Raw genomic sequence first — 23,343 nt, 5'->3', positions numbered from 1 at the left:
ATGTTATAATAAAGTAGTAGTATTCCAATAAAGATTTTGACAAGGTAAATTTCAGCTCCTTTCCCTGCCAGCCTACGAAAATGCTCAGGGTTTTGGATCCAACATCATGAAATGGCACTGCTCGGAGAGTGTCCTGTGGTAGCCTATTTATTTTATAACCTATTCAGCAGAAATTGTTTCCATGGTTGCCAGCCACTGTGCGTGTGCTAACTCTGTGACTTGGCACAGCAGTGCTTCCATTTGACTTACTTTAAACAGGCCTCCTTTCCAACTATCACTTCCATTAAAGCCTCAAGCCTTTCTGAAAATGGGGCTGGCCAGAGCATCAAACTGGCCATTCAGATATCCAGGTTGTAGTTCGGGGTACATGACTGTGTGGCTTGCCTTGCATTGTTTTTTAACCTATTGAAAAGAGTATCTGATAATCTCTTTTTCAAGGTTCTTTCACCATTTTTTCATCCACTCTGTATCACTTCCCTTCTTCAGTCTCTACTGTAAAGTGCAAAAGTCATCCAGCTTCAGAGTCTTTTCATCTGTCCTTACTTTTCCCTCTGTTTGCTCCTCAGGCCTTTACCAAAGTGCCTGGTTAGGAGTTCTGAGGATGGCAGAGACTAGTCCTACTGTGCTCTGTGTGGGGTTCTGGATAATGGCTTCCCAAGCCACGGCACAGTAATGGGGATGACTGTCTTGGTGGTCCTGGGTAGTTACCACTGGAGAAACTTGTATATAGTTTTATATAATAAAATGATGGGGAGGGCTAGCCACACTATAACACAGTTCTAGTGATCCTGCCCCAGTTTCGCTGGAACACTCCAGGCCTGGTCTAGGTGGAAATTTAGCTCAGAGAGAAGAGCACTGTTGAATTTGATGTTTGGCAAACTTCCATCAGACACATGCTGTCTTCAACATTTCTACCATTAATTCTTTACTTAGCATTTGTTCAATTTGTTGACTGTACATTCTATTATTTACTTAATAGTTTTTCTTTAACATGATATAAATTATTCACTATTTTATTGTCTTATTTAAGCAGTAATATTTATAAAATCATTGTTTTCAATGTGCTAATTATACTGATTTCTTAATATATGTAAAATAAATATATAACTATTTGTCTTATTCCATTTGGCTGTTGTAACAAAAATATCATAATCTGGGTCACTGAACCACAGAAATTTATTTCTCACAGTTCTGGAGGCAGGGAAGTCCAAGATGAAGAGGCTGAAAGATGTAGTGTCTAGTGAGGGCCTCTCCCTCATACGTGGCACCTTCTGACTGTGTCTCCACATGGTGGAAGGAATGAACAAATGCCTCTTTAACAACGGCACTAATCCCATTCATGAGAAGGGAGCCCTCTGCCCTAATCATCTTCCAAAGTCCCCACCTCTTAATACCCACAATATTGTGAATTTGGTTTCAACATGTAAGTTTTGCGGGGAGCAAGCATTCAGACCATAGCAGTATTAATTTTTTTTAAATCTATGTCTAACCTTAAACCATCTCAGTCACCTTTGGGAAACATTGGTTTAGTCTTGGTGATATTTGACTGTGTGCTGGCTGGAGAATTAGGTATCTGAAGGAGGAAATAATAATGGTTAGTGGAGTCTCCAGTCTTACCAGTTCTGTAGCACAGCAGGATATATTATGTTTTTATGCTTTACATTATTTTAAAAATGTTTTGGACAAATTATAATAGTAAAAATAATTATGGGGTCCATATAATTATATTGGTCCATATAATTTTGGGGCCCACATGATGTTATGAGGTTATATATATATATGACCTATCTATCCATATATCTATACACATACAGTGTGGAATGAGTGAATCAAGCTAATTAACATATCAATAACCTTAAATACTTATAATTTATTCCTCCTAAGTGCAACTTTGTACCGTTTGACCAACATCTTCCCATTGATTCCACTCTCCAGAATCTGATAACCACTGTTCTGCTTTCTGCTTCTATGAGATGGATTGCTTTAGATTCCACATAGAAGTGAGAACATATGGTTTTTGTCTTTCTGTGCCTGGCTTAATTCACTTATCATAAAGAAAGGCACATTCTTAAGAGGTGGTTTGACATTGTGTTTAAGAACACAGATGCTAGAGCCAGACTGCCTGGGCTGAAATACCAGCTGTCCACCCTTTTGCTGCATGTATGACCTTGGGCAAGGTACTTAACATCCTGGTGCTGCAGTTTCCTTATCTTTAAAACTGGGGACAGCTGTAATGTCATAAAACATTCGTGAGGATGAAATGAGTTAATATATTAAATCTTTCAGAACAGCGCTGGATACATGGTAACCATTAATTGCCATTATTATTGTTATAATTATTCTCCTACGAGCAAGAAGGCCAAATTAAATCCCAGGGTTTTCGATAACATTATCCAGTGTGAAGACCTAAGTTTAGCTTTAACAGTTCAGCTTTCATGTTACTAAAACACCAGAGCTGATATTTGGGGCCTTTTTAAAAAAAATAAGATCATTTGGACTTATTTCATAATGGTTAGGCTGCTGCTGGTAAGACTTTTTGCATTCACTTTTCTTCTCCTCTAAAGAGCCAATGAAAAGATTTCATATTTGAAATTTTCTCATTTATTACTTTACAGTGTGACTTATAACAATAAATATAATCAAGGTTTAAAAGTTTAAACCAATAAAATACTGTCTATATTCCAACCATAACTTTTTAAAACATACAATGCAGAATGCATAATATTTTAATTTTGGGGGGACACATTGAAGAACGATAGTCCAGATTATATTATTCACACAATGAATCAATACAGCATTAACTTGTTAAAATGCTGGAATAAAGAAATTTACCATGTCCAAGGCTTTTTGGTTAATTGCACACATTAATATAAGTGCAATAAAACAAATCATACCTTATTATTTTAACCTTAAAGACAATAAACTCTACTTGGTGTGAAAACAAATACCTTTTCTCTTTTGAATGCTCTACTTTTACCCTGTGACTGCCATCACAATTCCCTCTGTGAGTGGAAAGCCATGTTTGCCAGATGAATGTAACCTATTCCCCACAGAGCGTTACTTGCTGAGGCAGGAACTCTCTTGGAAGGTTATCGGGTGACTTCCTTAGGTGTGCAGGAAATGGAAGCAGAGTGTGGACTATTTTCTTGTCCTCTACTGGTCCTGAAGCCTCAAAATGGCACAGCTGGTGTTTAAGCCAGAAAGAAACACCTGTTTCTCTCTGGTACATGTTTTTTTGCCTGCCTTTTCCGTCCTCTTGAAAGCTTTCATTATGCATATTTTGAGTGTATGCTAAGATCTCTTATGGGTAACTCATGAAAGAAGTGGTGGTTCTTTGTAACATTTACGCAGTATCTGGTGTAAAAGAGGATAATGCAACTAAAAGGGGATGCAGTCAACAATCCACTCCTTTACCTTTAATTAGGAGAAGTGGTCCCATATGGCTGCCGATGTATGGGCACAAAGTGAGTTATCTACACATGTCACTGGAAAATAAGAAGGGGGTAGAACAGGCCGGGCGCAGTGGCTCACACCTGTAATCCCAGCACTTTGGGAGGCTGAGGCGGGAGGATCACAAGGTCAGGAGATCGAGACCATCCTGGCTAACACGGTGAAACCCCGTGTCTACTAAAAATACAAAAAATTAGTCGGGCGCGGTGGTAGGAGCCTGTAGTCCCAGCTACTCGGGAGGCTGAGGCAGGAGAATGGTGGGAACCCGGGAGGCGGAGCTTGCAGTGAACCGAGATCGCGCCACTGCACTCCAGCCTGGGTGACAGAGCGAGACTCCGCCTCAAAAAAAAAAAAAAAAAAAAAAAAAAAAAGGAGGTAGAACAAAACTTCTGCAGTGAAGGCTCTGCAAAGAAACTTTATTAAATAAAATAGACAACTTTGGTGTTGAGTTGGAAAATGATGTACCAGACATGGTCCTTGTTCTGGGGGAACTTACCTTCTTGTTGAGAAGGCAAAATAAGTACATGTGAGCAGCTAAGTAATTTGAAGAATTAAATAGTATGAACAGTTCCAGAAGGTAGATTTTATTCAAGTACTAAATGAATAAGTTTTATCCATCTGGAAAAGGAAAGAAAGAAAGTGGCCTGATGTGGCTTATTTGAGAAAAGAAGAGACAATTTTAGGAGAGTAATAACGTAAGAGCCAGGCATTGCAAAGACGGAGAAAATTATAGAGGCGCCCAGTGGGGTAAGAAAACATAAGACAGTCACTCGGTGGTGCTGGCTGATTTATGAAAGCAAGATGCGGACATGAGGTACAAAAGATAAAGAAGGTCAGAATTTGAAGGGCCACAAATGAGGGACAAAGAAGTCCAACATTTGTTCTGTAGTCCAGAGTGTAATTAAAAGCTTTAGAGCAGAAGAATATGTAAAAGCCTGCGCATGTTTTTTTAATAGGACCTTCTGATGGTCTCATTAAGCATTTTTTTCTAACTTTGCACTAGATTTGCCACAAGTATATTCATATTAACATTGGAAGAAAAATTTTAAAAATTAGAATATTGAATATATGATAAATTTATATTTTAGACAAAACAATGTGTTGATTATGAAGATTGTACTGGGCTGGAGGAGACTAAACCTAAACCCCAGTTAACCCTTTGGATTGGCTGCAGGCGTATCTGCAATGAAGTAATTCCTGATATTGTCTATAAAATTTAAGGGTTATTTTGTTATAAAATAGTTAAGAAGTAGTAGTCACCAAGGATAATATGATCATATAATTTCTTATAAAATAGAATAATCTGTCACACATGCAGCCAACTGAATGCATTCCACTTATAATAAATTACGTGTTCCACACAGGTTTTCTACTAAAACTTATTGAAAATAGCATTTGGTTGCTATGACAACCTAGAACAGCAATTGGAAACCAGAACACTAAAGGTGAGACAGAAAAGACAGACAAATATTTAGCTAAATTGCATTCCTTTTTAATTCTTATAAATCCAGGGAGGAATGGAAACTCTTATCATGTTCAAAAATGAATAGTTTTCTACCTTCACGTCATATAGATTTAGAATGTCCAGTGTATTTACATCTGTTGGTTATTATGAATCAATTGTCCTCCATTATTTTTTTTTTTTTTTGGAATCTCAGAAGTCTTTTCATCTATGAATTTTGCATTAGTACATTCTCATGCTGCTATAAAGAACTGCCCAGGACTGGGTAATTTATAAGCGAAAGAGGTTTATTGATTCACAGCTCCATATGGCTGGGAAGGCCTCAGGAAACTTACAATCATGGCAAAAGGAGAAACACACATGTCCTTTTACACAGGGCAGCAGAAAGAGAATCATGAAAGCCGAGTGAAGTGGGAAGCCCCTTATAAAACCATTAGAACTTGTGAGAACTTACTTACTATCATGAACTATCATGAGACTAGCGTGGGGGAAAACCACCTCCACGATTCAATTATCTCCCACAGGGTCCTTTCCACAACACGTGGGGATTATGGGAACTACAATTCAAGATGAGACTTGGGTGGAGACACAGCCAAACCACGTCTATCAAGCTTTGATTACTTTTTCTAGCTTTTGAGCATTTAGACCCTTAGCTCAGGATATTATAGCTATTTATTGATTGAAACTCTGACTTTCAAAGTGTGTTTTATGAATCCTAAGAGTTTCACAAAATATCTCTAAGGTTTCTTTGGAAGGAAGTCTGGTTATATAGCCACTGGACTTCAGTGTTTTCTGTGTCTTTTAGGTTTTGAGACCTCAGTACCACACTAGAAATTATAATGGTGCAGCTCAGAAAGTGAGCAGGCAGTTTCATAATTCAAAAAATTTTGTGCAATTTGATTAAAAATTTATAAAATATTTTAAATCCCAACAATTTTGACATGAATTTCAGATAACCACTTGAACAATAAATGACAGAGTTTCTACTTCTTCTTCATTAAGACATCCTCAATGAAAATGTACTTATATTAACATTCAGATAGATAAAATTTTATTTCGCATTGTAATTTGTGGTCTTTTTAAAAATCTTAAAAGTCAAAAAATCAATTATTGACTTCCTAGTATGTAAGACACTGTTAGGCATTGAGGATACAGAATATTTTACAGCATAGTATTTTTCCTATAGGAGACTGGTGTGTCCACATAAGGAGGCATAATTTATACAGCTAACTATTGCAGAAGAAATACGCTGTGAATTTTAAAAAGCAGAGCAAGAAAATAATTATTTTTGTGGAAATTAAAAAATAAGCTTCATGTAGGATGTGAAAATCAACCACATGTTAAATATCAGGGTATGAACTGCACCGTTCTGGGCAAATTAGTACTTTGTCAGGCAACACAAGATGTGTGGTTACCATATTCTTGGAAGATGTTACTGGTGGGAGCATGTAGCAGTGTGGAAGTAGAAAAGCAAAATGTAGACTATCTATCTAGGAATACATATCTGAATTTTGCATTTATCTCCACTCTCTCTCAGAAAAAATTACGTATAGCTAAAGTAAGGGCTGCTCAGTGACTTCTGCAGAATAGGAAGGAAACATTAACCTAAGATTCTAGAATGCAAGGTACATGGATTACTCTTGAAAACCTCCCCTTTGCAAGCCTGACATCCTTGAGTGTTAGCAAAAGAAAGGAAGGTATTGGGGGCCTTTTCAGAATTGCCAAAGCCTTCTTTCATCTCCTTCACAGGAGTAAGGAAGTGTGGAAGAAAGGAGAATATTCTTCCTGTGTTGGTTGTAGTTCTTATTATACATCCCTCTTCTCTCCCACCCTTGTCACTCTAGAGAGTAGAAAAGGAAAGGGGAAAAATCTCTAAAACCTGGATGCAGGTGAAGATTAAAAAGCATTAATTCAGAGATTCAGTTTTGGATAAATATTTACCAAATACATAGCAAGTATTCTCCACCTACTGTTTGTTAATTAAAATTAACCCAAATTTCCCACCTACTGTTTATTTATTGAATAAACATAAAAATTTCCCACATACTGTTTATTTACAGTAGGTGGAGAATAAAACCACCTATTGGTGGAGAATAAACTAGCTCAGAGCTTACAACCTAGTAGAGACGGACAAACATTAAGTAAGTACGCCCACAGTTTTAACAGAATAAGTACAATATGTGCTCAATGAATGTTTGTTAAATTATAGATGCAGTCATAGAAAAAACTGGGGGAGGATGAGCAGAGGTGGACTGAGATTATTAGTCAGGGAAAGCCTTTCTGCAGATTGAGGCAAGGACAGAAAGACAGTATCTTCACTTCCTTGGTGATTGTCCCAAAGCTTCTCAGCACTCTGAACTATTAACTTGGGCTAGGGAAAACCAATACAGAGTCTGGAATAGACACCAGAGTTCTAGTGGTCCTTAACATGTTAGAATGAACCATGTAGACTGATGTGCATATTAGTCCATTTTCATGCTGCTGATAAAGACATATCCGAGACTGGGAAGAAAAAGAGATTTCACTGGACTTACAGTTCCACAAGGCTGGGGATGCCTCAGAATCATGGCGGGAGGTGAAAGGCACTTCTTACATGGTGGTGGCAAGAGATAATAAGAAAGATGCAGAACAGGAAACCCCTGATAAGACCATCAGATCTCATGAGACTCATTCACTACCATGAGGACAGTATGGGGAAACCGGTCCCATGATTCAAGTTCTCTCCCAGTGGGTCCCTCCCATAACATGTGGGAATTATGGGAGTACAATTCAAGATGAGATTTCTGTGGGGACACAGAGCCAAACCATACCAATGTGATTATGTGAAAGTTCAGGGAGAGATTGCTGTGGATGGGTGGTGGAATTGATTAGAGTATTAAGACTGTAGGTCTAGCTTTATCCTCCATTTTATTCCCAATAAGTAATATTTTTTCCAGAAGTCTTTACAGTAACAAGTAAATGAGTCTCAGCACAGATGGGCCTGAGTCCACTATGGTTATCCTAGTCTTGTAAGAAGAAATATATATATATATATTTGTAATTGTCATGTTATTCAACATCGTAAGTATTTAAACAACAGAAACATTATTTCTGATTTTTTAGTGCCAGATTAAATAACTCTTACCTATTTGAGAAGACAGGAGGTACATGACTAAGGTATTCATGATGACTTCGTAGTTCTCTGATGTTCTTTAACACTCTTGAAAATTAAGGCTACCTTATGAATTTTTGTGTCCATTCTTTGGAGAGAAATATTATAGCATCAATTTCTTACTGTAACACACTCAGTTAATTTTTTTTTTCTGTTGTAAAGGATCAAATAATAGAAATAGAATTACTTTTGTTATGTTTTTCCCTTTCTGTTCAGGTTTATTTTATAGGAGTTTCTTTGGAATGTAGTATATTTATACCTTATTGCAGACAAATAATAGCTTTTCCTTTTAGAAAGGTAATCTAGAAGATAAAGGAACTTTTATGGATGCTGATATCTATGACTTATCTGAAAGTGCATTCCTTATTATTTCCAAAATTTCCATATTGCTGTCCTGCATTATACACATATATTTGGCATGTGAGCTATTTACGCTTAGAAACAATGTATGAAAGAGCAGCAGAGTGACAGATGTACCTCCAGAAGGATATTTAAATTGATTTTTAAAATAAACCTTTGTTTTTTTCTCTCAAATTCCCTCTAACTTTGTATGTCATCTCACATAATATAGTTTATTACTATTATGGCTGGCTTTGGCACCATTGTTTCCTAGTCATTTGATATATTTGGAGAAATATTTAATATTTATGAATGCCACAAAGGAATATGTTACATTTTTTAGGTCTTTAGCTATTCCTTTCCTTTGTACTCTTTCCCTTTTAGTAAAATGAAACACTTTTATAGAAAATATCTTGCTTTGTCAAATATTCATTTACAGTTTTATGGTCTCTTAGTTGGATTATCTCTTACTCAACTTGGCTCTAAATTTTATTTTGCTTTATTTGGATTTTTCATTTTTGTGGCATCTGTGATCTGTTGATTTATTACTCAAAGGACCATAGAAAATTTTCAGGACTCCTATTTTCTGGATAATTTGGAAATTAAATGAGGATATAGTCACTTATTATAAATCAAACCATTGTCATTTTTATAGGAAAAAATAGAAGAGAACGAGAGAGGGAGGGAGGAAGGGAAGAAAATAAAAAGAGATGGAAGATGTTAAGTTTTTTTACTTTAGTGAAACAAATTGTAAAGCTGAAAAGGACTGTAGAAATTATCGAGCATAGCGATTTCCAACTTCTTTTAGTATGAAGCCCTATTTTTAACATATGTATTTTTTTCAGACCTTGCATAATAGCAATTGTTCTTTTGGTAAATATTGATCAGAATATATGGGAAAGGATTTATAAATGAAGTGACATTTTACAATTAAGTTTACATTTCATTAGAACCATAACATCTATGTATATGTGGAAAATTAGTGCATATATACAAATAACATATGACATTCTGGCTAGGGAGAACCAAGATTAACATTTGGAAAGTTTATGAAATAACAGTATTTCTGCAATAGAATCTCATTCAGTCAGAAAACACAGAACTTCTTCAGTTTATTCTTTTTGTATTTATAAAGTGAAAACCAAACAGATAAGGAAAGTTGCCCAAGATCAGATTAATGAAAAATTTAGATTAATGTTTCTGCTATCCAAATAATTTTACCATAATACAATATCACCCCCAATAAGGAGTTAGTCAATTATGTATCTAATAACTCAGATCAAACCCTTGAGGCAAGGGTGACTTTAGCGTACACAGTTTTTGTTTGATTATCTCAATTTTGTTTGGTTGTATTAACATATATTAAGACCAGATTTAGTAATTAAGCTGTGATTAGAATAAAAAGTATTGACTTATACTAGATTGCCAGCAACAGAAACAGATTTCATTGCTTTCAATTAATAAAGAAGCATTAAAAAGAAATTTTAATTTACTGAGTTGATAGTTAAACATGCACTTATGTTTATATGATTCTTTAGATCTGATAGGATATGTTACTAGTAATGGAGTTCTATAAATATTTTTAATTCATCACCTGAATGATCAGAGCATGCAACAGAGTGAATAGTTACTATATTTTAACTTCAAGTTATAGAAAATTGTGTATAATTCTTCATTATATTTCTGATATCATTATGAACAATGAAATTCCCCTAGATAGCCCTGCAAGAACTGCCTTCTGGGATTATGGGGAAGGTGGAGCTGGCTCGTGAATGAGGTAGGTCATGTATTCTACAGCATAGACATGTTTTGAAAAGAACAAGTAAATCTCAGGGGAATTTGACCAACTGCTTATCCTTACATTTAAGCCAGTTACACACCCACACAGATGCCAAGGTGTCATCTTTAAAATATTGGGAGGGAAAACCTTGGATTCAATGCTCTCTTACTGGAAGTGATAACCAAACATTACTCAGAAAAAAAAGGAAAAGAAAAACTTTCTGCTTATTGCTGAAGTGGTTATGTAGTAATGATTTTACTTTTAAACTTTCAAATATTTATTTTTCTATGTCCTGGCAATACTATTGATAGTGCTCAGGAGAATCGTTGACTGTCATTAAATAAAGTATGATAGAATAAATCATGTTGGTTAGTTAATGTTGGAATCTGAAAACATCTCAAATTTATTAATATAAAGTTGTAATAATTTTAAACATTGTAACAGATCTCCTCTGAAGATCATATTTGTCACTTTTCAATCTGGAGCACGAATGAATGAAGCCTGCTGTGACTTAGGCTGAAGCCACTGTATTGAGTTGCCGAAGTGAAGAGCCACTGAGTGCAGATCAGTGGCTGGAATTTAGGCTGTCTTTCCTTGAGACATATTAATGGGAACATGAAACAGGTGCTCACTGGGAATAGCAGATATTTGAAACTGAGTGGGGAGAGTGAAGGAATTCGTGGTATATTAGGGATATTATATAGATTCCATAGTATACTCTTAAGAGTCCTGATATCACTTTTGAAAACTTTGGATTCCAAATAGTGTTTCTCTATTGATGTTTCAGAACCTCTGGAGATTCAGTGATTGACTTATTCCTGAGATTCCTTTGTGGCCACTTTTACTGAGATCATCTTTCTATTTGGAGGCTTGAAGAGAGTGATGCATTTTAGGTGTTGAATAGAGGCTGAGCTCCTTAGCCTAATCAGTTTGAAGTTCTCATTTGAACCTTTTTTTTTTTTTTTTTCAAGTGGACAAAGACGGTTAACCTGTGGGGGACTTTTCTCCTGACTGCCAGTCATATGATCTTGTTTGGTATCGGCTGACCTGGGGCCCAGCTCCAGACATACACAGTTCCTCACATAACCCTAAAGTCTCTTCTCTTGCTTGCCCTAGAAAGTACCCTTAATTTCTGGATCGATTTGCAAACAATTCTTAAACTTCTGATTTTGTTTGGTTAATTTGGAACTAAAATATGTCATCAGAAAACCATGTGTCTCCTATGACACCTTACGCATATCCACAAGAGGGAATATTTAAAATCCTTCGTTAATAAAATTACTGAATATTTTGTTGCTTTCCCCCAACTCCAAATAACCTTGTAACATTTTTCCAAAATACAATTTTGTTGAAAATTTTTAATTTATAGCCCCTACTATACTGTATGGGGAAAAAAAAAAAAAAAGAAAGAAACCAAGAGAGATTTCCACCAGGGCTCTCCAAAGAGCATGTCTATGTCTAGTACCATTCACATTTTATGTTTACGACAACTCAAACTCTGATCTCCGAACTTAGTGATGACCCATCCAGATGTTTTGAAGTGACGGAGACACAAACAATAAAAGCTGTTCTTGTCAACCAGTCCCCTTAAAAACATTAATCTAAAAAGAACCTGTAATAATTTATTTTCCTGATGTGTCAAACAACATCCAGAATAACTGCTGAACAGCCTTAGTTAATGAATGTGGCCAACTTAAACTGATATAATTCTAGCCTAAAGATAAGAAACTGTATGTTAGGGAGTCTGTGCAACCACATTGAGGATACAGTTATATATATTACATATATATATATATCACTTCTCTTACTGGAAGTGATAACCAAACATTACTCAGAAAAAAAAAAAGAAAAACTTTCTGCTTATTGCTGAAGTGGTTATGTAGTAATTATTTTACTTTTAAACTTTCAAATATTTATTTTTCTATGTCCTGGCAATACTATTGATAGTATCAATACTATTGATAGTAAAAGGAAGTGATAGAGTAGATGTATATGTATATATACAGTTGTATATATTACAGTTATATAATATTATATAATATATTATTAGACTTCCTGAATTACTAATACCATGAAGATCCTTCCTGACCAAAAATGGCTTCATTCTTGCTAGCTTTTTAGGCATGAGAGACATTTGGGCCTACTGATATGTAGGAATCTGTATCTAGTGCTTATGTTGTAATGTACTGATATTCTTTCCCAAAGAGGGACCTGTTTACAGTAGCTCTGGACTGCATGAGTAACTGAGAGTAGGGTGGCATAAAAGGGGAAAGGAGATCCCCTTCAGGATCCTAGCTCTACAGGTATTTGGAGAAGCCATGGGGATCACCACCATCAACCTTTTCTGCTGCTAGAGAATTCCTGCAAATATGCCTCCAAATGAATATCTCATCTTCTATGCTAGCCATGACACTTGATTCACCCTTCCATTACAGCATTTATACACAGAATTATTATTTTATTTCTTTCTCTGCACTGAACTGTGAGCCCCTGAAAGACAGCTCTCCTACCATGGCTATGCCCAGTGATACTCTTTGACATGGTTTCCAGGGCTGAGCTGTAGCTCTACTGCCTGGAGACATATCAGTTTTCCATTTTTCGTTCAGAATCCCAGCAGTGCCTGTTTTTTGTGAATAATTAGCTAGTGTGAAAGCCACAGAATCCATAGCCTCTACAAGGTCCAAATGTATTAACTGCCCATGGTTCTGCAATAAATTTGTGTTTTTAAAGCGAATATAAGAAAAAGGAAGTGATAGAATAGACATTATTATAGTTATTTTAGGATTCTATTTCTTTCCTTCTTTTTTTTTCTTTTTGAGACAGGATTTTGCATGTCCCCAAAACTGGAATGCAGTGGCTGGATCATAGCTCACTGCAGCGTCAAACTCCTACCTCAGCCTCCCAAATAGCTGGGACTCCAGGCGGAGCTAGAATCCTACTGTCACGAGTAGAGTGCATTTAATAATCTTTAAGGTCTTTCCAAATGCTAAACTTTCTGATTCTGGAAGATTTGTCCTTATTGTATCAGTATTGACTTCCTTTTTCCAATAAAACAATCCAACAGATGTTTACAGTGTACCCTGGCTTATGAAACCAAAGACATCAGGAAGTTAGAGGTACATTTTTACTTCCTGTAAGACAAATAATGTTATTTAGCAAATTCTCATGCATTTAAAGCAACATAATGAGAAAATACGAATTCTACGGAAGCTCATTATGAGAACGTTTGCAGAGTTCATGCTACGGACTTGATATGCATTAAATTCCTATGAATTTCTCTCCAGTTCTCCTGGAAACTAGCTATCACAGTCCTTGGCTAGACTGTTTGAATAAAGAGCAGGTCAGGTTATGAAAAATGCAGGTTTTCCAATGAACCTTACTTCTAATGTATATCGTAGATCACCGATAGATGATTGTAAAGAAATACATAAATTTCATTTACCTCCAGGAAATTCCCAAGAATGCAGAATGTCTACTTTTTGTTGACGATTTTCTCTGGAGTTGCAAACACTGAGAGTGAAATCAGTTTCGAAAACCATGCCTCAAATATTCCCTTCAATTTGCTCTTGTGGCAGTTTTCGTCAAACAACCTGCTTGGAAATAATCTATTTGCAGAACCTAGGTGGGGAAAAACCTGCCATATTATATAATTCACTGAGCAGGTTTTGGCTCTCACTTCACCAACCCATCTTAAATAGTAGCTGTGCCCTGCATCTAGCAATCCATATGATCAAGCAATTTAGCACAGAAAGAGAAAGGCCACACAACTTGGCATCCCCGTACACATTTATCTTTGAGAAAACCAAATGGATCCAACTTCTTGCCAGAGTTTAATAGCAAAGCTGTCACACTTTACATAAATGAGTATCCAGTCCGCTAGCGAATGAAAAGAGGGGACAGGGAGGAGGGCACCAGAGGAGGCGGGGCTGACTGGACTGTTTTCAAAGTGGCTCCCGTTTTTAGGGGAGGTGCTGGGATGCTCCACATGGCTGGAGAGACGAAGTAGTTAAAAATTATTACTAGCGAGAGGGCCGGGTCCTCGAGACGTGGGTATTTAAGACGGTGCCTGAGCGCAGAGCGGCTGCTGCAGCTGTGATCCAGGACAAGGGAGCACCGGCTCAGCCTCTCACTTGTCAGAGGCCAGGAGAGAAGCAAAACATAACGGTGCGGTCCAAGCCGGGGCTTCTGCTTCGCCTCTGGGACATACACGGGACCCCCTAACTTCAGTCGCCTAAACGCGCACCGTCGAAGTCTTGAGCTCCAGCCGGGCACATCCACACGCGGCACAGGCGCGGCAGGCGGCAGGTCCCGGCCAAAGGCGATGCGCGCAGGGGGTCGGGCAGCTGGGCTCGGGCGGCGGGAGTAGGGCCCAGGAGGCAGGGAGGCTGCGGAGTCAGAGTCGCGGGCTGCGCCCGGGCAGAGGCCGCCCTCGCTCCACGCAACACCTGCTGCTGCACCGCGCCGCGATGAGCCGCGTGGTCTCGCTGCTGCTGGGCGCCGCGCTGCTCTGCGGCCACGGAGCCTTCTGCCGCCGGGTGGTCAGCGGTGAGTCAGGGGCCGTCCCCCCGAAGGAGGAGCTGGGAGAGGGGACCACGGGGCGCGGCGGGCAGCCTGTCCTCCGGCGGAGGCTCTCCGGGGCGTTGGAAACCAGTGCGGCTTAAGGGTCCGGGAGGAGGCGGGGAGAAATTGGTTGTGCTGTTCTCCTCCCTCTTCTCTAACACACACGCAGAAAAGTTTAAATTTTTGTGAAGCGCTTGCTTAAGTAGCTGCGGGGCGAGCCCCTGCTTCATCACGAGCGGCACAGTCTTTTTTTTTTCAAGAGTGATTTCCACTTTCTTTGTGAGAGTTGACCACAGGGCAGGGCTCAGCACCTGCAGAAGGGGTGGGGTAGGGCGGAGGCAGAGGGAACCCAGAGACAGAAGAGCCACCGCAGAAATGCCACCCTCTGTTGCTCTGTTGCTCTGGCTGGACTTTGGTCCCAGCACCATGTTCACTCGGATGCTTTCTGAGACCAGATCAATTCGCTGTGGGTCGCCTCCAGATGCCTGGGCATTCGGTCTTTGTTCTCAGCAGGACTGCTGGCAAGGAACTGGAGTGTGGTCATTGTGTGTAGATGCCTTTCCTTTGCACACTTCGTTCCAAGTTGGGGACTTCCCAGAAAATGAAGTCAGCTGGAGTTGGGCCGAGGTATACTTGGTAATGACTGCAGGTTCGGCACACAGTAGGTGCACAATTAGTTCTGTCGAGTGAGCACATGAGAAATGGATCAAAGTTGGCAAGCTTCCCAGGTTTTCTTTGATTTTTATTTCTTTTTGACTCTCACTGTCGTGTCGTTGAACAATTTGTATTGCATCTAGTCTCCTTTACTTTTTGGGAAGGTCTCTTCAAAAGGATATAGATTCTCAATGACCTAGGGTGAATGTGCTTAGGGCCTTACATAAAGGCTGATCATAGCTACACTTTATTGAAATCTCTTACTATGCTCATTGAAACACTGCAGTAAGTATTTGTTGGATATATGTGTTTTGAGGGTGAAAAGTGTTTTTTTAAACATGAAAAGCACAAATAGTCCTTTTTACTTTTGTACACCTATACAACAGGTGTCACTAGACGTAGAAATAGATGACAGATGACAGCAACTAATTCGGTTGTGAAGACAGACCTTTAGACATTGGCATATTAAGCTTAATTGTCACTGATCTTCCCCTTAGCAATTTGTGATGTTCTACAGCTTCAGAATATAATTCTTACACCTGTGGTCACCAATCACTCTACACTTTTTTTCAGAATTTTCAGAATCTGTGACATTAGATCCTTTTCCTCCCTAAGTTAGCTGCAAAGGAAAAGTTCATTATACAGACTCATCTGATTTTGTGAATTACTTATCTGTCTTTGTACTTATCAGAATTATTCATGCAACTGAATGAACAGCAGAGACCATGCTTTGAAATAAGGTGTTTTTACTCATTTACCTAAATAATATCCTTTAGATATGCTCTTATTCCTAGGCCTCAACATTTTAAAGGGGGGAAAAATAATATCTAAAGTAAAAACAGAGCTTAAAAAATTGTTGAAGAGGTATATTTTGTGCTCTAGGTATATTTTGAGTACATAATTTTTTCCAAACCTTTTGTTAGGTTTTCTTATTAAGCATTTCTAGGCATCTTGTAGGTGACATCTGGAAAATTTCTAATTAACTGAACATGATCTATTTGATTTAGCATAAATGATGATGATTATTTGATATTAAAATAATTAGTTATGTTTTTCTTATGAATAATTCAATTGTCTTTGGTCATAAAATTCACATTGAAATTTAACCATCTATAAATTGATTTGTGACTTTTATTCTTTGAAGACTAATTTTTTAAAAGGATATATTTTGACCACAATGGCCAGAGAACAGAGCAGCCTAAAGCCTGATATTTTTGTAGCAATAGTTTCTAACGATTCTATTGTCTACCTGGTCAATGTAAGTTTTGAATTGGTGCATCAATTTTTTCATGCCACTTGGGACCATTCACCAAATCTTTATTGAAGAGTAAGAGCCTCTTTGGGGCTGTTATTAGGAACATACTTAAAACGTATGGAATATATTTCTATTTGTTAAATTTCAGTACAACAATTTATAATTTCTACGTAGGATACTCAAATAATCACTGACCCCAGAAAAATAGACACTCACAAAATAATTCTCCACAGAAATCATATTTAATACTTTATTCAATAAGATACTTTCCAGTACTTTTAAATACATCACCTTTTCTAAAGTTTAGAGCATTTCTTAAAAATAAAGTGGATATATTTTAGCAGGAAATGACATTTCAAACAACTTTGTCATTGTTATCTGACCCTTGAGTCAGCGGCATGTAGTAGTAATAAGAAAGTATTTTTTCTGGGTCAGTGGTCATGCTTATTTTGATGTATGAATACGCAAAGCAATATGTGACACAGTGATAGTAATCAAAGCCTATTTATTGAATTTATGATGCTAATACGGAAACTACTTTTAGGAGCTTAGACCTGTACCGATTTCTTACTACACACAGATGTGTAGAGAATATCTATAGGAGCTGCAATCATTTAATTTTGTGAAGTGACTGGTGAGTAATGATGTCTTCTTTAGGACAAAGGTAAAAGGATTTTACTTGTAGGCATAAGGACAAATATGAAGGATTCAAAATTCAGGTCTCTAAGTTGGGAGGAGATGTTTGAAGAGCAAGTGATACTTTTAAACATTTGAAGTGTTTTGAAGTAATGTGTTTCTCTTTTTTTTTTTTTCCTTTTTCTTTGTAGTGTGCATAGCAGTGATCTCCAACCTATTTTTGCTGCAAAATGACGTTAGGAGTATTTCATGGTGCTTTCAGATTTCTCCAGGACACTTTAATATGTATTAGTTAAACCTTATTCAAACTGGCAAAAATTTTATTTAGGAGACTGGGTGATTTAGAGACCTCCGTTCTTATCGTGTAGAGTCCATAGAATATTGCAGATTCATGGGTGGTGAACAGTAGCACATACATTACTGTAATATAATAGCAAGGGAGATACAAGAAGAACAGCGGAGCCTATCTCAGCCTATGGAACTATTCTGTGATATCATCAAAAGCATAAAATGATGACAGTGCAGTTTTCAGAGATGCAATTACTTTAAGTATCTCTTGGGCATGAAAGGAACAAATTAATCTTATTACCAGTCATTTAATAAACTAACCATTTATCATAGCCATTATTCTTTGACTGCTGTTTGTCATCATTTTATGGTTTTGTTTTTATAACATTTTCCTGAAGATGGCAATATCTGTTACATTACCTTTAGAAAAGATAATGTGTTATTATATATACATATATTTAAAATATTTATTATAATAAAATATGTATTATATATATGTATATATAAAGGGGTCCAAGGCTAAACTTCAGAAGATGCACTCACAGACAATTTTTACTATTCACAACAACTTTCTGTGTCAGGCATTCATATACAAGTAGATGGATGTGTGCAACTGTGGGATGACAGTGTTTCTTTTACTGTTTTAACATATTCCTAATGATATAACACAGGATGACAACTTGGCTAAACTTACACTCTTTGTAATGCGGAAAGCATTCAATTTGGACCTAGTTTGTTTTATTTGGAAAATAAAAAGACTAGATAAAAATTTATTAAAGGCATATGTGGTTTGAAAATCTGAGACAGAGGCAACGTTAATTCTTAAATATTTGTAACAGAAAATCTAATTCTGTTTAGCAACAAGCTCTCAATACACAAGCCTTGCATATATTAGCTGCCCAGTAATCAATAACAGATTAATGATGATTCTGACTTGATAACATGCACAGTGTTTGTATTCATCAATCCCTTTTGTTCATGAAATATTTCATCTTTATATTAGGTTTGAGACGTATGGAGACAGCATAGAAATCTGGTAAAAACATGGACTGTAGAGCCAGATGGCCTGGTTTCAAACCCCAGCTTCAGCACTTGTGAGCTGTGTGAACCTGGGCAAATTATTCAACATTGTCTGCCCTCTTTGCCTCATTTTGAAAACAGATAAGAGTACCTATGTCATAGGCTTGCTAGGAATATTAAAAAGGTTCAAACACAGTATGCAGATTGTGCACTGTGCAGAGGTACGTGCCAAAAAGATAGAAGAAGGAGCTCAGCTTGGCAAGCCCAGCGCTTGGAACTCAAGCCACCTAGAGGCAAAATCAACTTTTTCTAGTTGGACAGTCTATAACGGGGACCTTTCTGCCGTCTCTCACCAGGAGAGGTCGTCTTCTCCTAATTTATCCCAAAGCATGGATTGTGGTAGGACTGAGGTGCTGCATTCTAAATTATTGCTAAATTTCAGGCCTTTATTATTATAATCATTATTTCTATAAAACTTATAACTGATCTCATTATTTAAGTAAGAAGACTGAGGAACGGGGCGATTAAATAATCTCAAGTACCCAAAGTTCAAGTATAGAGTTTGGTTTCAAAGCAAATTCATTTTGATTGGCTACGTGAACTCTTAAGTCACACTGATACTTAGTTTACTACTTATCATTCTAATCTCCATAGTAAGTATTATGATTTTTTAAAAAGATAGTCTCATCCTCTTCTCAGAAAGCTTATGGCATTTTCCAACTGGAGAAGCAGGGCTTGCTGCTGCTGCCACCATCCAGAAAATGACCACAGCCTACATTTATAAATTTAAAATTATAAATGAAATTATAAATAAATGTGTTTATTAATGTAAGAAAATGGATTCCAGCTATAGCACACTATGCAATTAAGTACATTATAAAATCTCATTCATAAAAATAAAAGTTTATTATAATAAAACTCTTTGTAAGAAAAATTTTTAAGATGTTGGTGTAACATTGAATGCTGAAAACAGAACACTTAAAATGAACACCAGCCCTTTCCTTTTTAGTTCAGAAGTGTTGGCACTGGTATCACAGGCCTTGCTACACTGTGTATGGCATTGGTATCACAGGCCTTGCTACACTGTTTATGGTAGTATCAGCAAACTTATCAGTGTGATTGTGAGGGGGATAAGAAGAAATTATGAAAAAGAAAAAATACCTTGTATGATTCCAATAAAACATTCTAAGTTAAGTCAACCTGATTTGGGGAATATTTACCATGTGGATGCTCTTTTTTACTTTTTTTTGCAACTAATGGTAGATCATAATTGAACAGTAGGAATTGGTAATATGTCTTTTATATTTTTATTGAAAAAGTGATCTAATATTGATAATATATAATTATAGTATGAGACATAAGAAAATATGTATTATTTTCATAACTGAGCACTCAACTATCAGAAAGTAAACAAATACAAACAAAAAGAAAATCAAATTACAGATCCGTTCTACTCAGAAAGCAAAAGCAAACTGCCATGACTTCATGAGTTTGGCCTCACTTTTATATCATTGCCAAAAGCATTTAAACCTCTGCCAATAGTTAGCTCTATAGAAATTTTAATGGCTAAGAAAAAAGACAAAAATCATCTACTTATTCATGGAAATACTGATGAAATCTTTGTTGTGACAGTGATACGAATGTTAATAATAATAGCTTTCTCTAAATAAAAGGGCCTGTTTACTTATGTAGCTGTGTGTGAAACTAATAAGGATGAATATTTCTTTTATATAAAATAAATATTTATTTTATTTATTTTAATGTATAAAATAAATATTTATATATTTTATATAAAGAAGGCAGTCTCTTTTATATAAAAGAAATATTCTATAAAATATTTCTCTAAAAATTCAGTGCAATCTGTACTACAAACCTCCATGACGCACGTTTACCTATGTAATAAACCTGTGCATCCTACGTATGTACCCATGAACTTACATGTTAAAAAATCCAGTGCAGAAAAACTTACATATTTAAATACTTTTTCAATTTAAAAATTAATTAGCTCCTAGTGCACATCTAGCAAATAAATTATCTTGAATTTTATTTTCTCAATATGTTTGTAGAGAAATTATCTTGAATTTTATTTTCTCAATATGTTTGTAGAGAAATTACCTTGAATTTTATTTTCTCAATATGTTTGTAGAATCCTGGGCGGATCTTTTCTCTCTCTTGTAGATAAGCCCACAATTAAAGGATGTCTTCAACTGCAGATGCTAGTTGACATTTAGTAATTTATAGTTAGATGGCATAAATGTAACCTTAGTGTAATAGAACCCATGGTATGGTTCTCTGAATACTTATCTATCCCATAAAATGTTGATGGAAGATTTTATCTGAACATAACATTTGAAAATAAGAGACAGAGAAATTCTCCATATCATCTCACAGAATGAGACGAAAGGTCATTGTAATTTTTCTCTGGGAAGATTGGCTTTTACAGAAGTGGGAAAGTTGCTTCCAGAAGACCTGCATTAACAAAACTTTTCTGGGAATTAGGGCAACATTTGTTTCCCAGCTGTTGGAGTTTCACTGCATCAGTAGCCAAATGTGATCAGCTGAAATAGCAGTGAGATGTTCAATAGCTGCTGCTTCTGCTGATTTTGCTGCAACTTGGACCAAATTTGCATGCTAAGGTGGAAATCAGTAATAATATAGAATTGAGTATAAAGAAATTCAGTGTCAGCTTTAACTGATTGTATATAAACCCATAAAAATTGTGTAATATATTTATGATTTCCTGAAAACTGCCTTGCTAGATCTGAACTGGTAGTGACTTTTCAGTTCAAACTCTGTAGACACAGCTGATGATCAAACTTTAGAGTTAATATATCCGTTGCAGTCGATGATGGGATGCAGTCTTGATGCCCTTAGAGTCTCCCTGCCATGCAGCCATCATAGTCTCCACTCTCTCAAGCAGGACCTGAGGTCTGCTCTATTATCCACAACCAGAGACACGGCCTGGCACAGAGAGTGTCAAGCTGGCCATTGTCCAGGGCCTGCGCAGCATTGATTGTTAATTTTTTTAAAGATAATCTCTGTCCCTAGATTTTTTTCTTTTATTATTATTGTATCTGTATAAACTAACATAATGGTGTTAGAAATTTCCACATGAAACCTAAAGCTCTCATGCATTTAATTAGAAGTGCTATCTTAATTTTGTGACTTAATTTACATCACCATTTTTGTACGCTCATCATGAGAAAATCTGTGTTGCATTTATCTTTTAATGTTAGAGATAATGAACGGTGACTTTTAGCATATGCGTCATACCCAGGAATTCCCTGAATGTGTGAGGCTTTGTTACATATAACAAACTTTTTGCTCACTGAAAGGTCTGGCTAGTCTGTTTTTGTTTTAATATGACATTTTTTGATATCTTGCAAAATAATCTTGGTAGGGAAATTTAATATTTCAAAAGTGCTGGGATAAAATCCAAGGCAGAAAGTTCTTGGAGTGAAAAATTGAACAAATTGAAAACTCAAGGGAATGTAATTAAGATATATTTGGACACTTAGAACTATGTAAAGGATGTAGTAGATGAAAATGGAAACAGCATGCTTCTAAATACAAGTAGGAAAATACAGGCGTAATGGCATTGTTAGGCTCTGACCGAGAACAACCATTTGAAATGATGAAATCATCACAAGACTTTGTAATGTATTAGGAGAAATTTTAAAATAATACATTAATTTTCAGAGTCAACCATTAGGACTTTCTTAATCATCTCTCAAAGAATATTTATTTTCAGGCTGGTTTGTCCTCCTGAAGTCTCTCTAACTTATTTCCCATGGTCGTTCACACTAATATGTTCTTTTTCATTAACAATTTGGGCAGCCTGTTAATTTGTTCATATTTTTCAGTGTGTTGCTGCTGGGTCCATATCAAGGTAATGAAACAGAGAAAACAACTCTTGGCTTGCTTGCATTGCCAGAACTACTATTTTATGGTTGGCTGTTCTCAGTTTGTGTCAAGATATTGAATGCCTATCACTCAAACACTGTTGAGAAGTTAATGACCTTCCACTGATTTCTGCACCTTTCTGTCTCTGATTGTCATCATAGGTCCTTAATTTCTGACTCCAGAAGGGAATGGATATGATATACTGGCTCAGCGTGATGTACTGTAATTAAACTACAAAGTTTGAATGCTTTTTTTTTTTTTTGCCAGTATTTAAATACAAGAATCTCCCCCAACCCCACAAATCCCTGACTACTGACAACTTTTATTGATAGACTACACAATTAAATACATAGTAGAAAAGGCCATAAATACTAACAAGAATAATGTTAATGGAGATGAATTGTAAGAAAGTAGTGAAACTATTTCCTAATTTCTTAGCATAAAGTAATTTGTCTTAATTTTACATAAAGTAATCGATAGTCTGTTTTCCAAGTCCAAATCTAAGCTAAAAGAGGGCTAGACTAAGAAAGTAGAAGCAGCTATGGAAAGCAGTTTGGGCATAGGAAATAGTAATAGAGAGGGATCCTTGGTGGTTTTAAAAGTTGACAGCAGATAGCAGAGGTGAACAAAAGTAGAAGCAGTGAAAATCAAAACAAGACAGAATGACCATTCTGGATCTTGTTTATAATCTTGCCATACATTCTTAGTGGTAAACAAGGGTGAGTGTAGACAATAGAACAATAGAAAATCCATTGCTTGTAGAACTAGCTAAATCCGATACACCATAATATCCTTGACATCTATCTATCTATCTATCTATCTATCTATCTATCTATCTATCTATC

At 36.5% G+C, this 23,343-nt stretch overlaps 1 protein-coding gene across 3 annotated transcripts in view; it reads left to right on the top strand.

Moving 5' to 3' along the window:
* Positions 1-23,343, top strand: part of CHODL (chondrolectin) — a 467,165-nt gene that overhangs the window by 431,657 nt on the left and 12,165 nt on the right. The window contains exon 1 of one of the 3 annotated variants that reach the window (XM_023227518.1): positions 14,296-14,727. The exons of the other annotated variants lie outside the window; for them this stretch is intronic. Coding sequence (XP_023083286.1) covers positions 14,649-14,727 — 79 coding nt within the window. The 5' untranslated portion in view covers positions 14,296-14,648. Of the gene's footprint in view, positions 1-14,295; positions 14,728-23,343 lie in introns of those variants that run through there. 3 annotated transcript variants of the gene reach the window in all.

Source organism: Piliocolobus tephrosceles, chromosome 19 (assembly GCF_002776525.5).
Source record: "Piliocolobus tephrosceles isolate RC106 chromosome 19, ASM277652v3, whole genome shotgun sequence".
NCBI lineage: Eukaryota > Metazoa > Chordata > Mammalia > Primates > Cercopithecidae > Piliocolobus > Piliocolobus tephrosceles.
The sequence above is the reverse complement of the archived record's forward strand: the minus strand, read 5'-3'. Positions and strand labels throughout refer to the sequence as shown.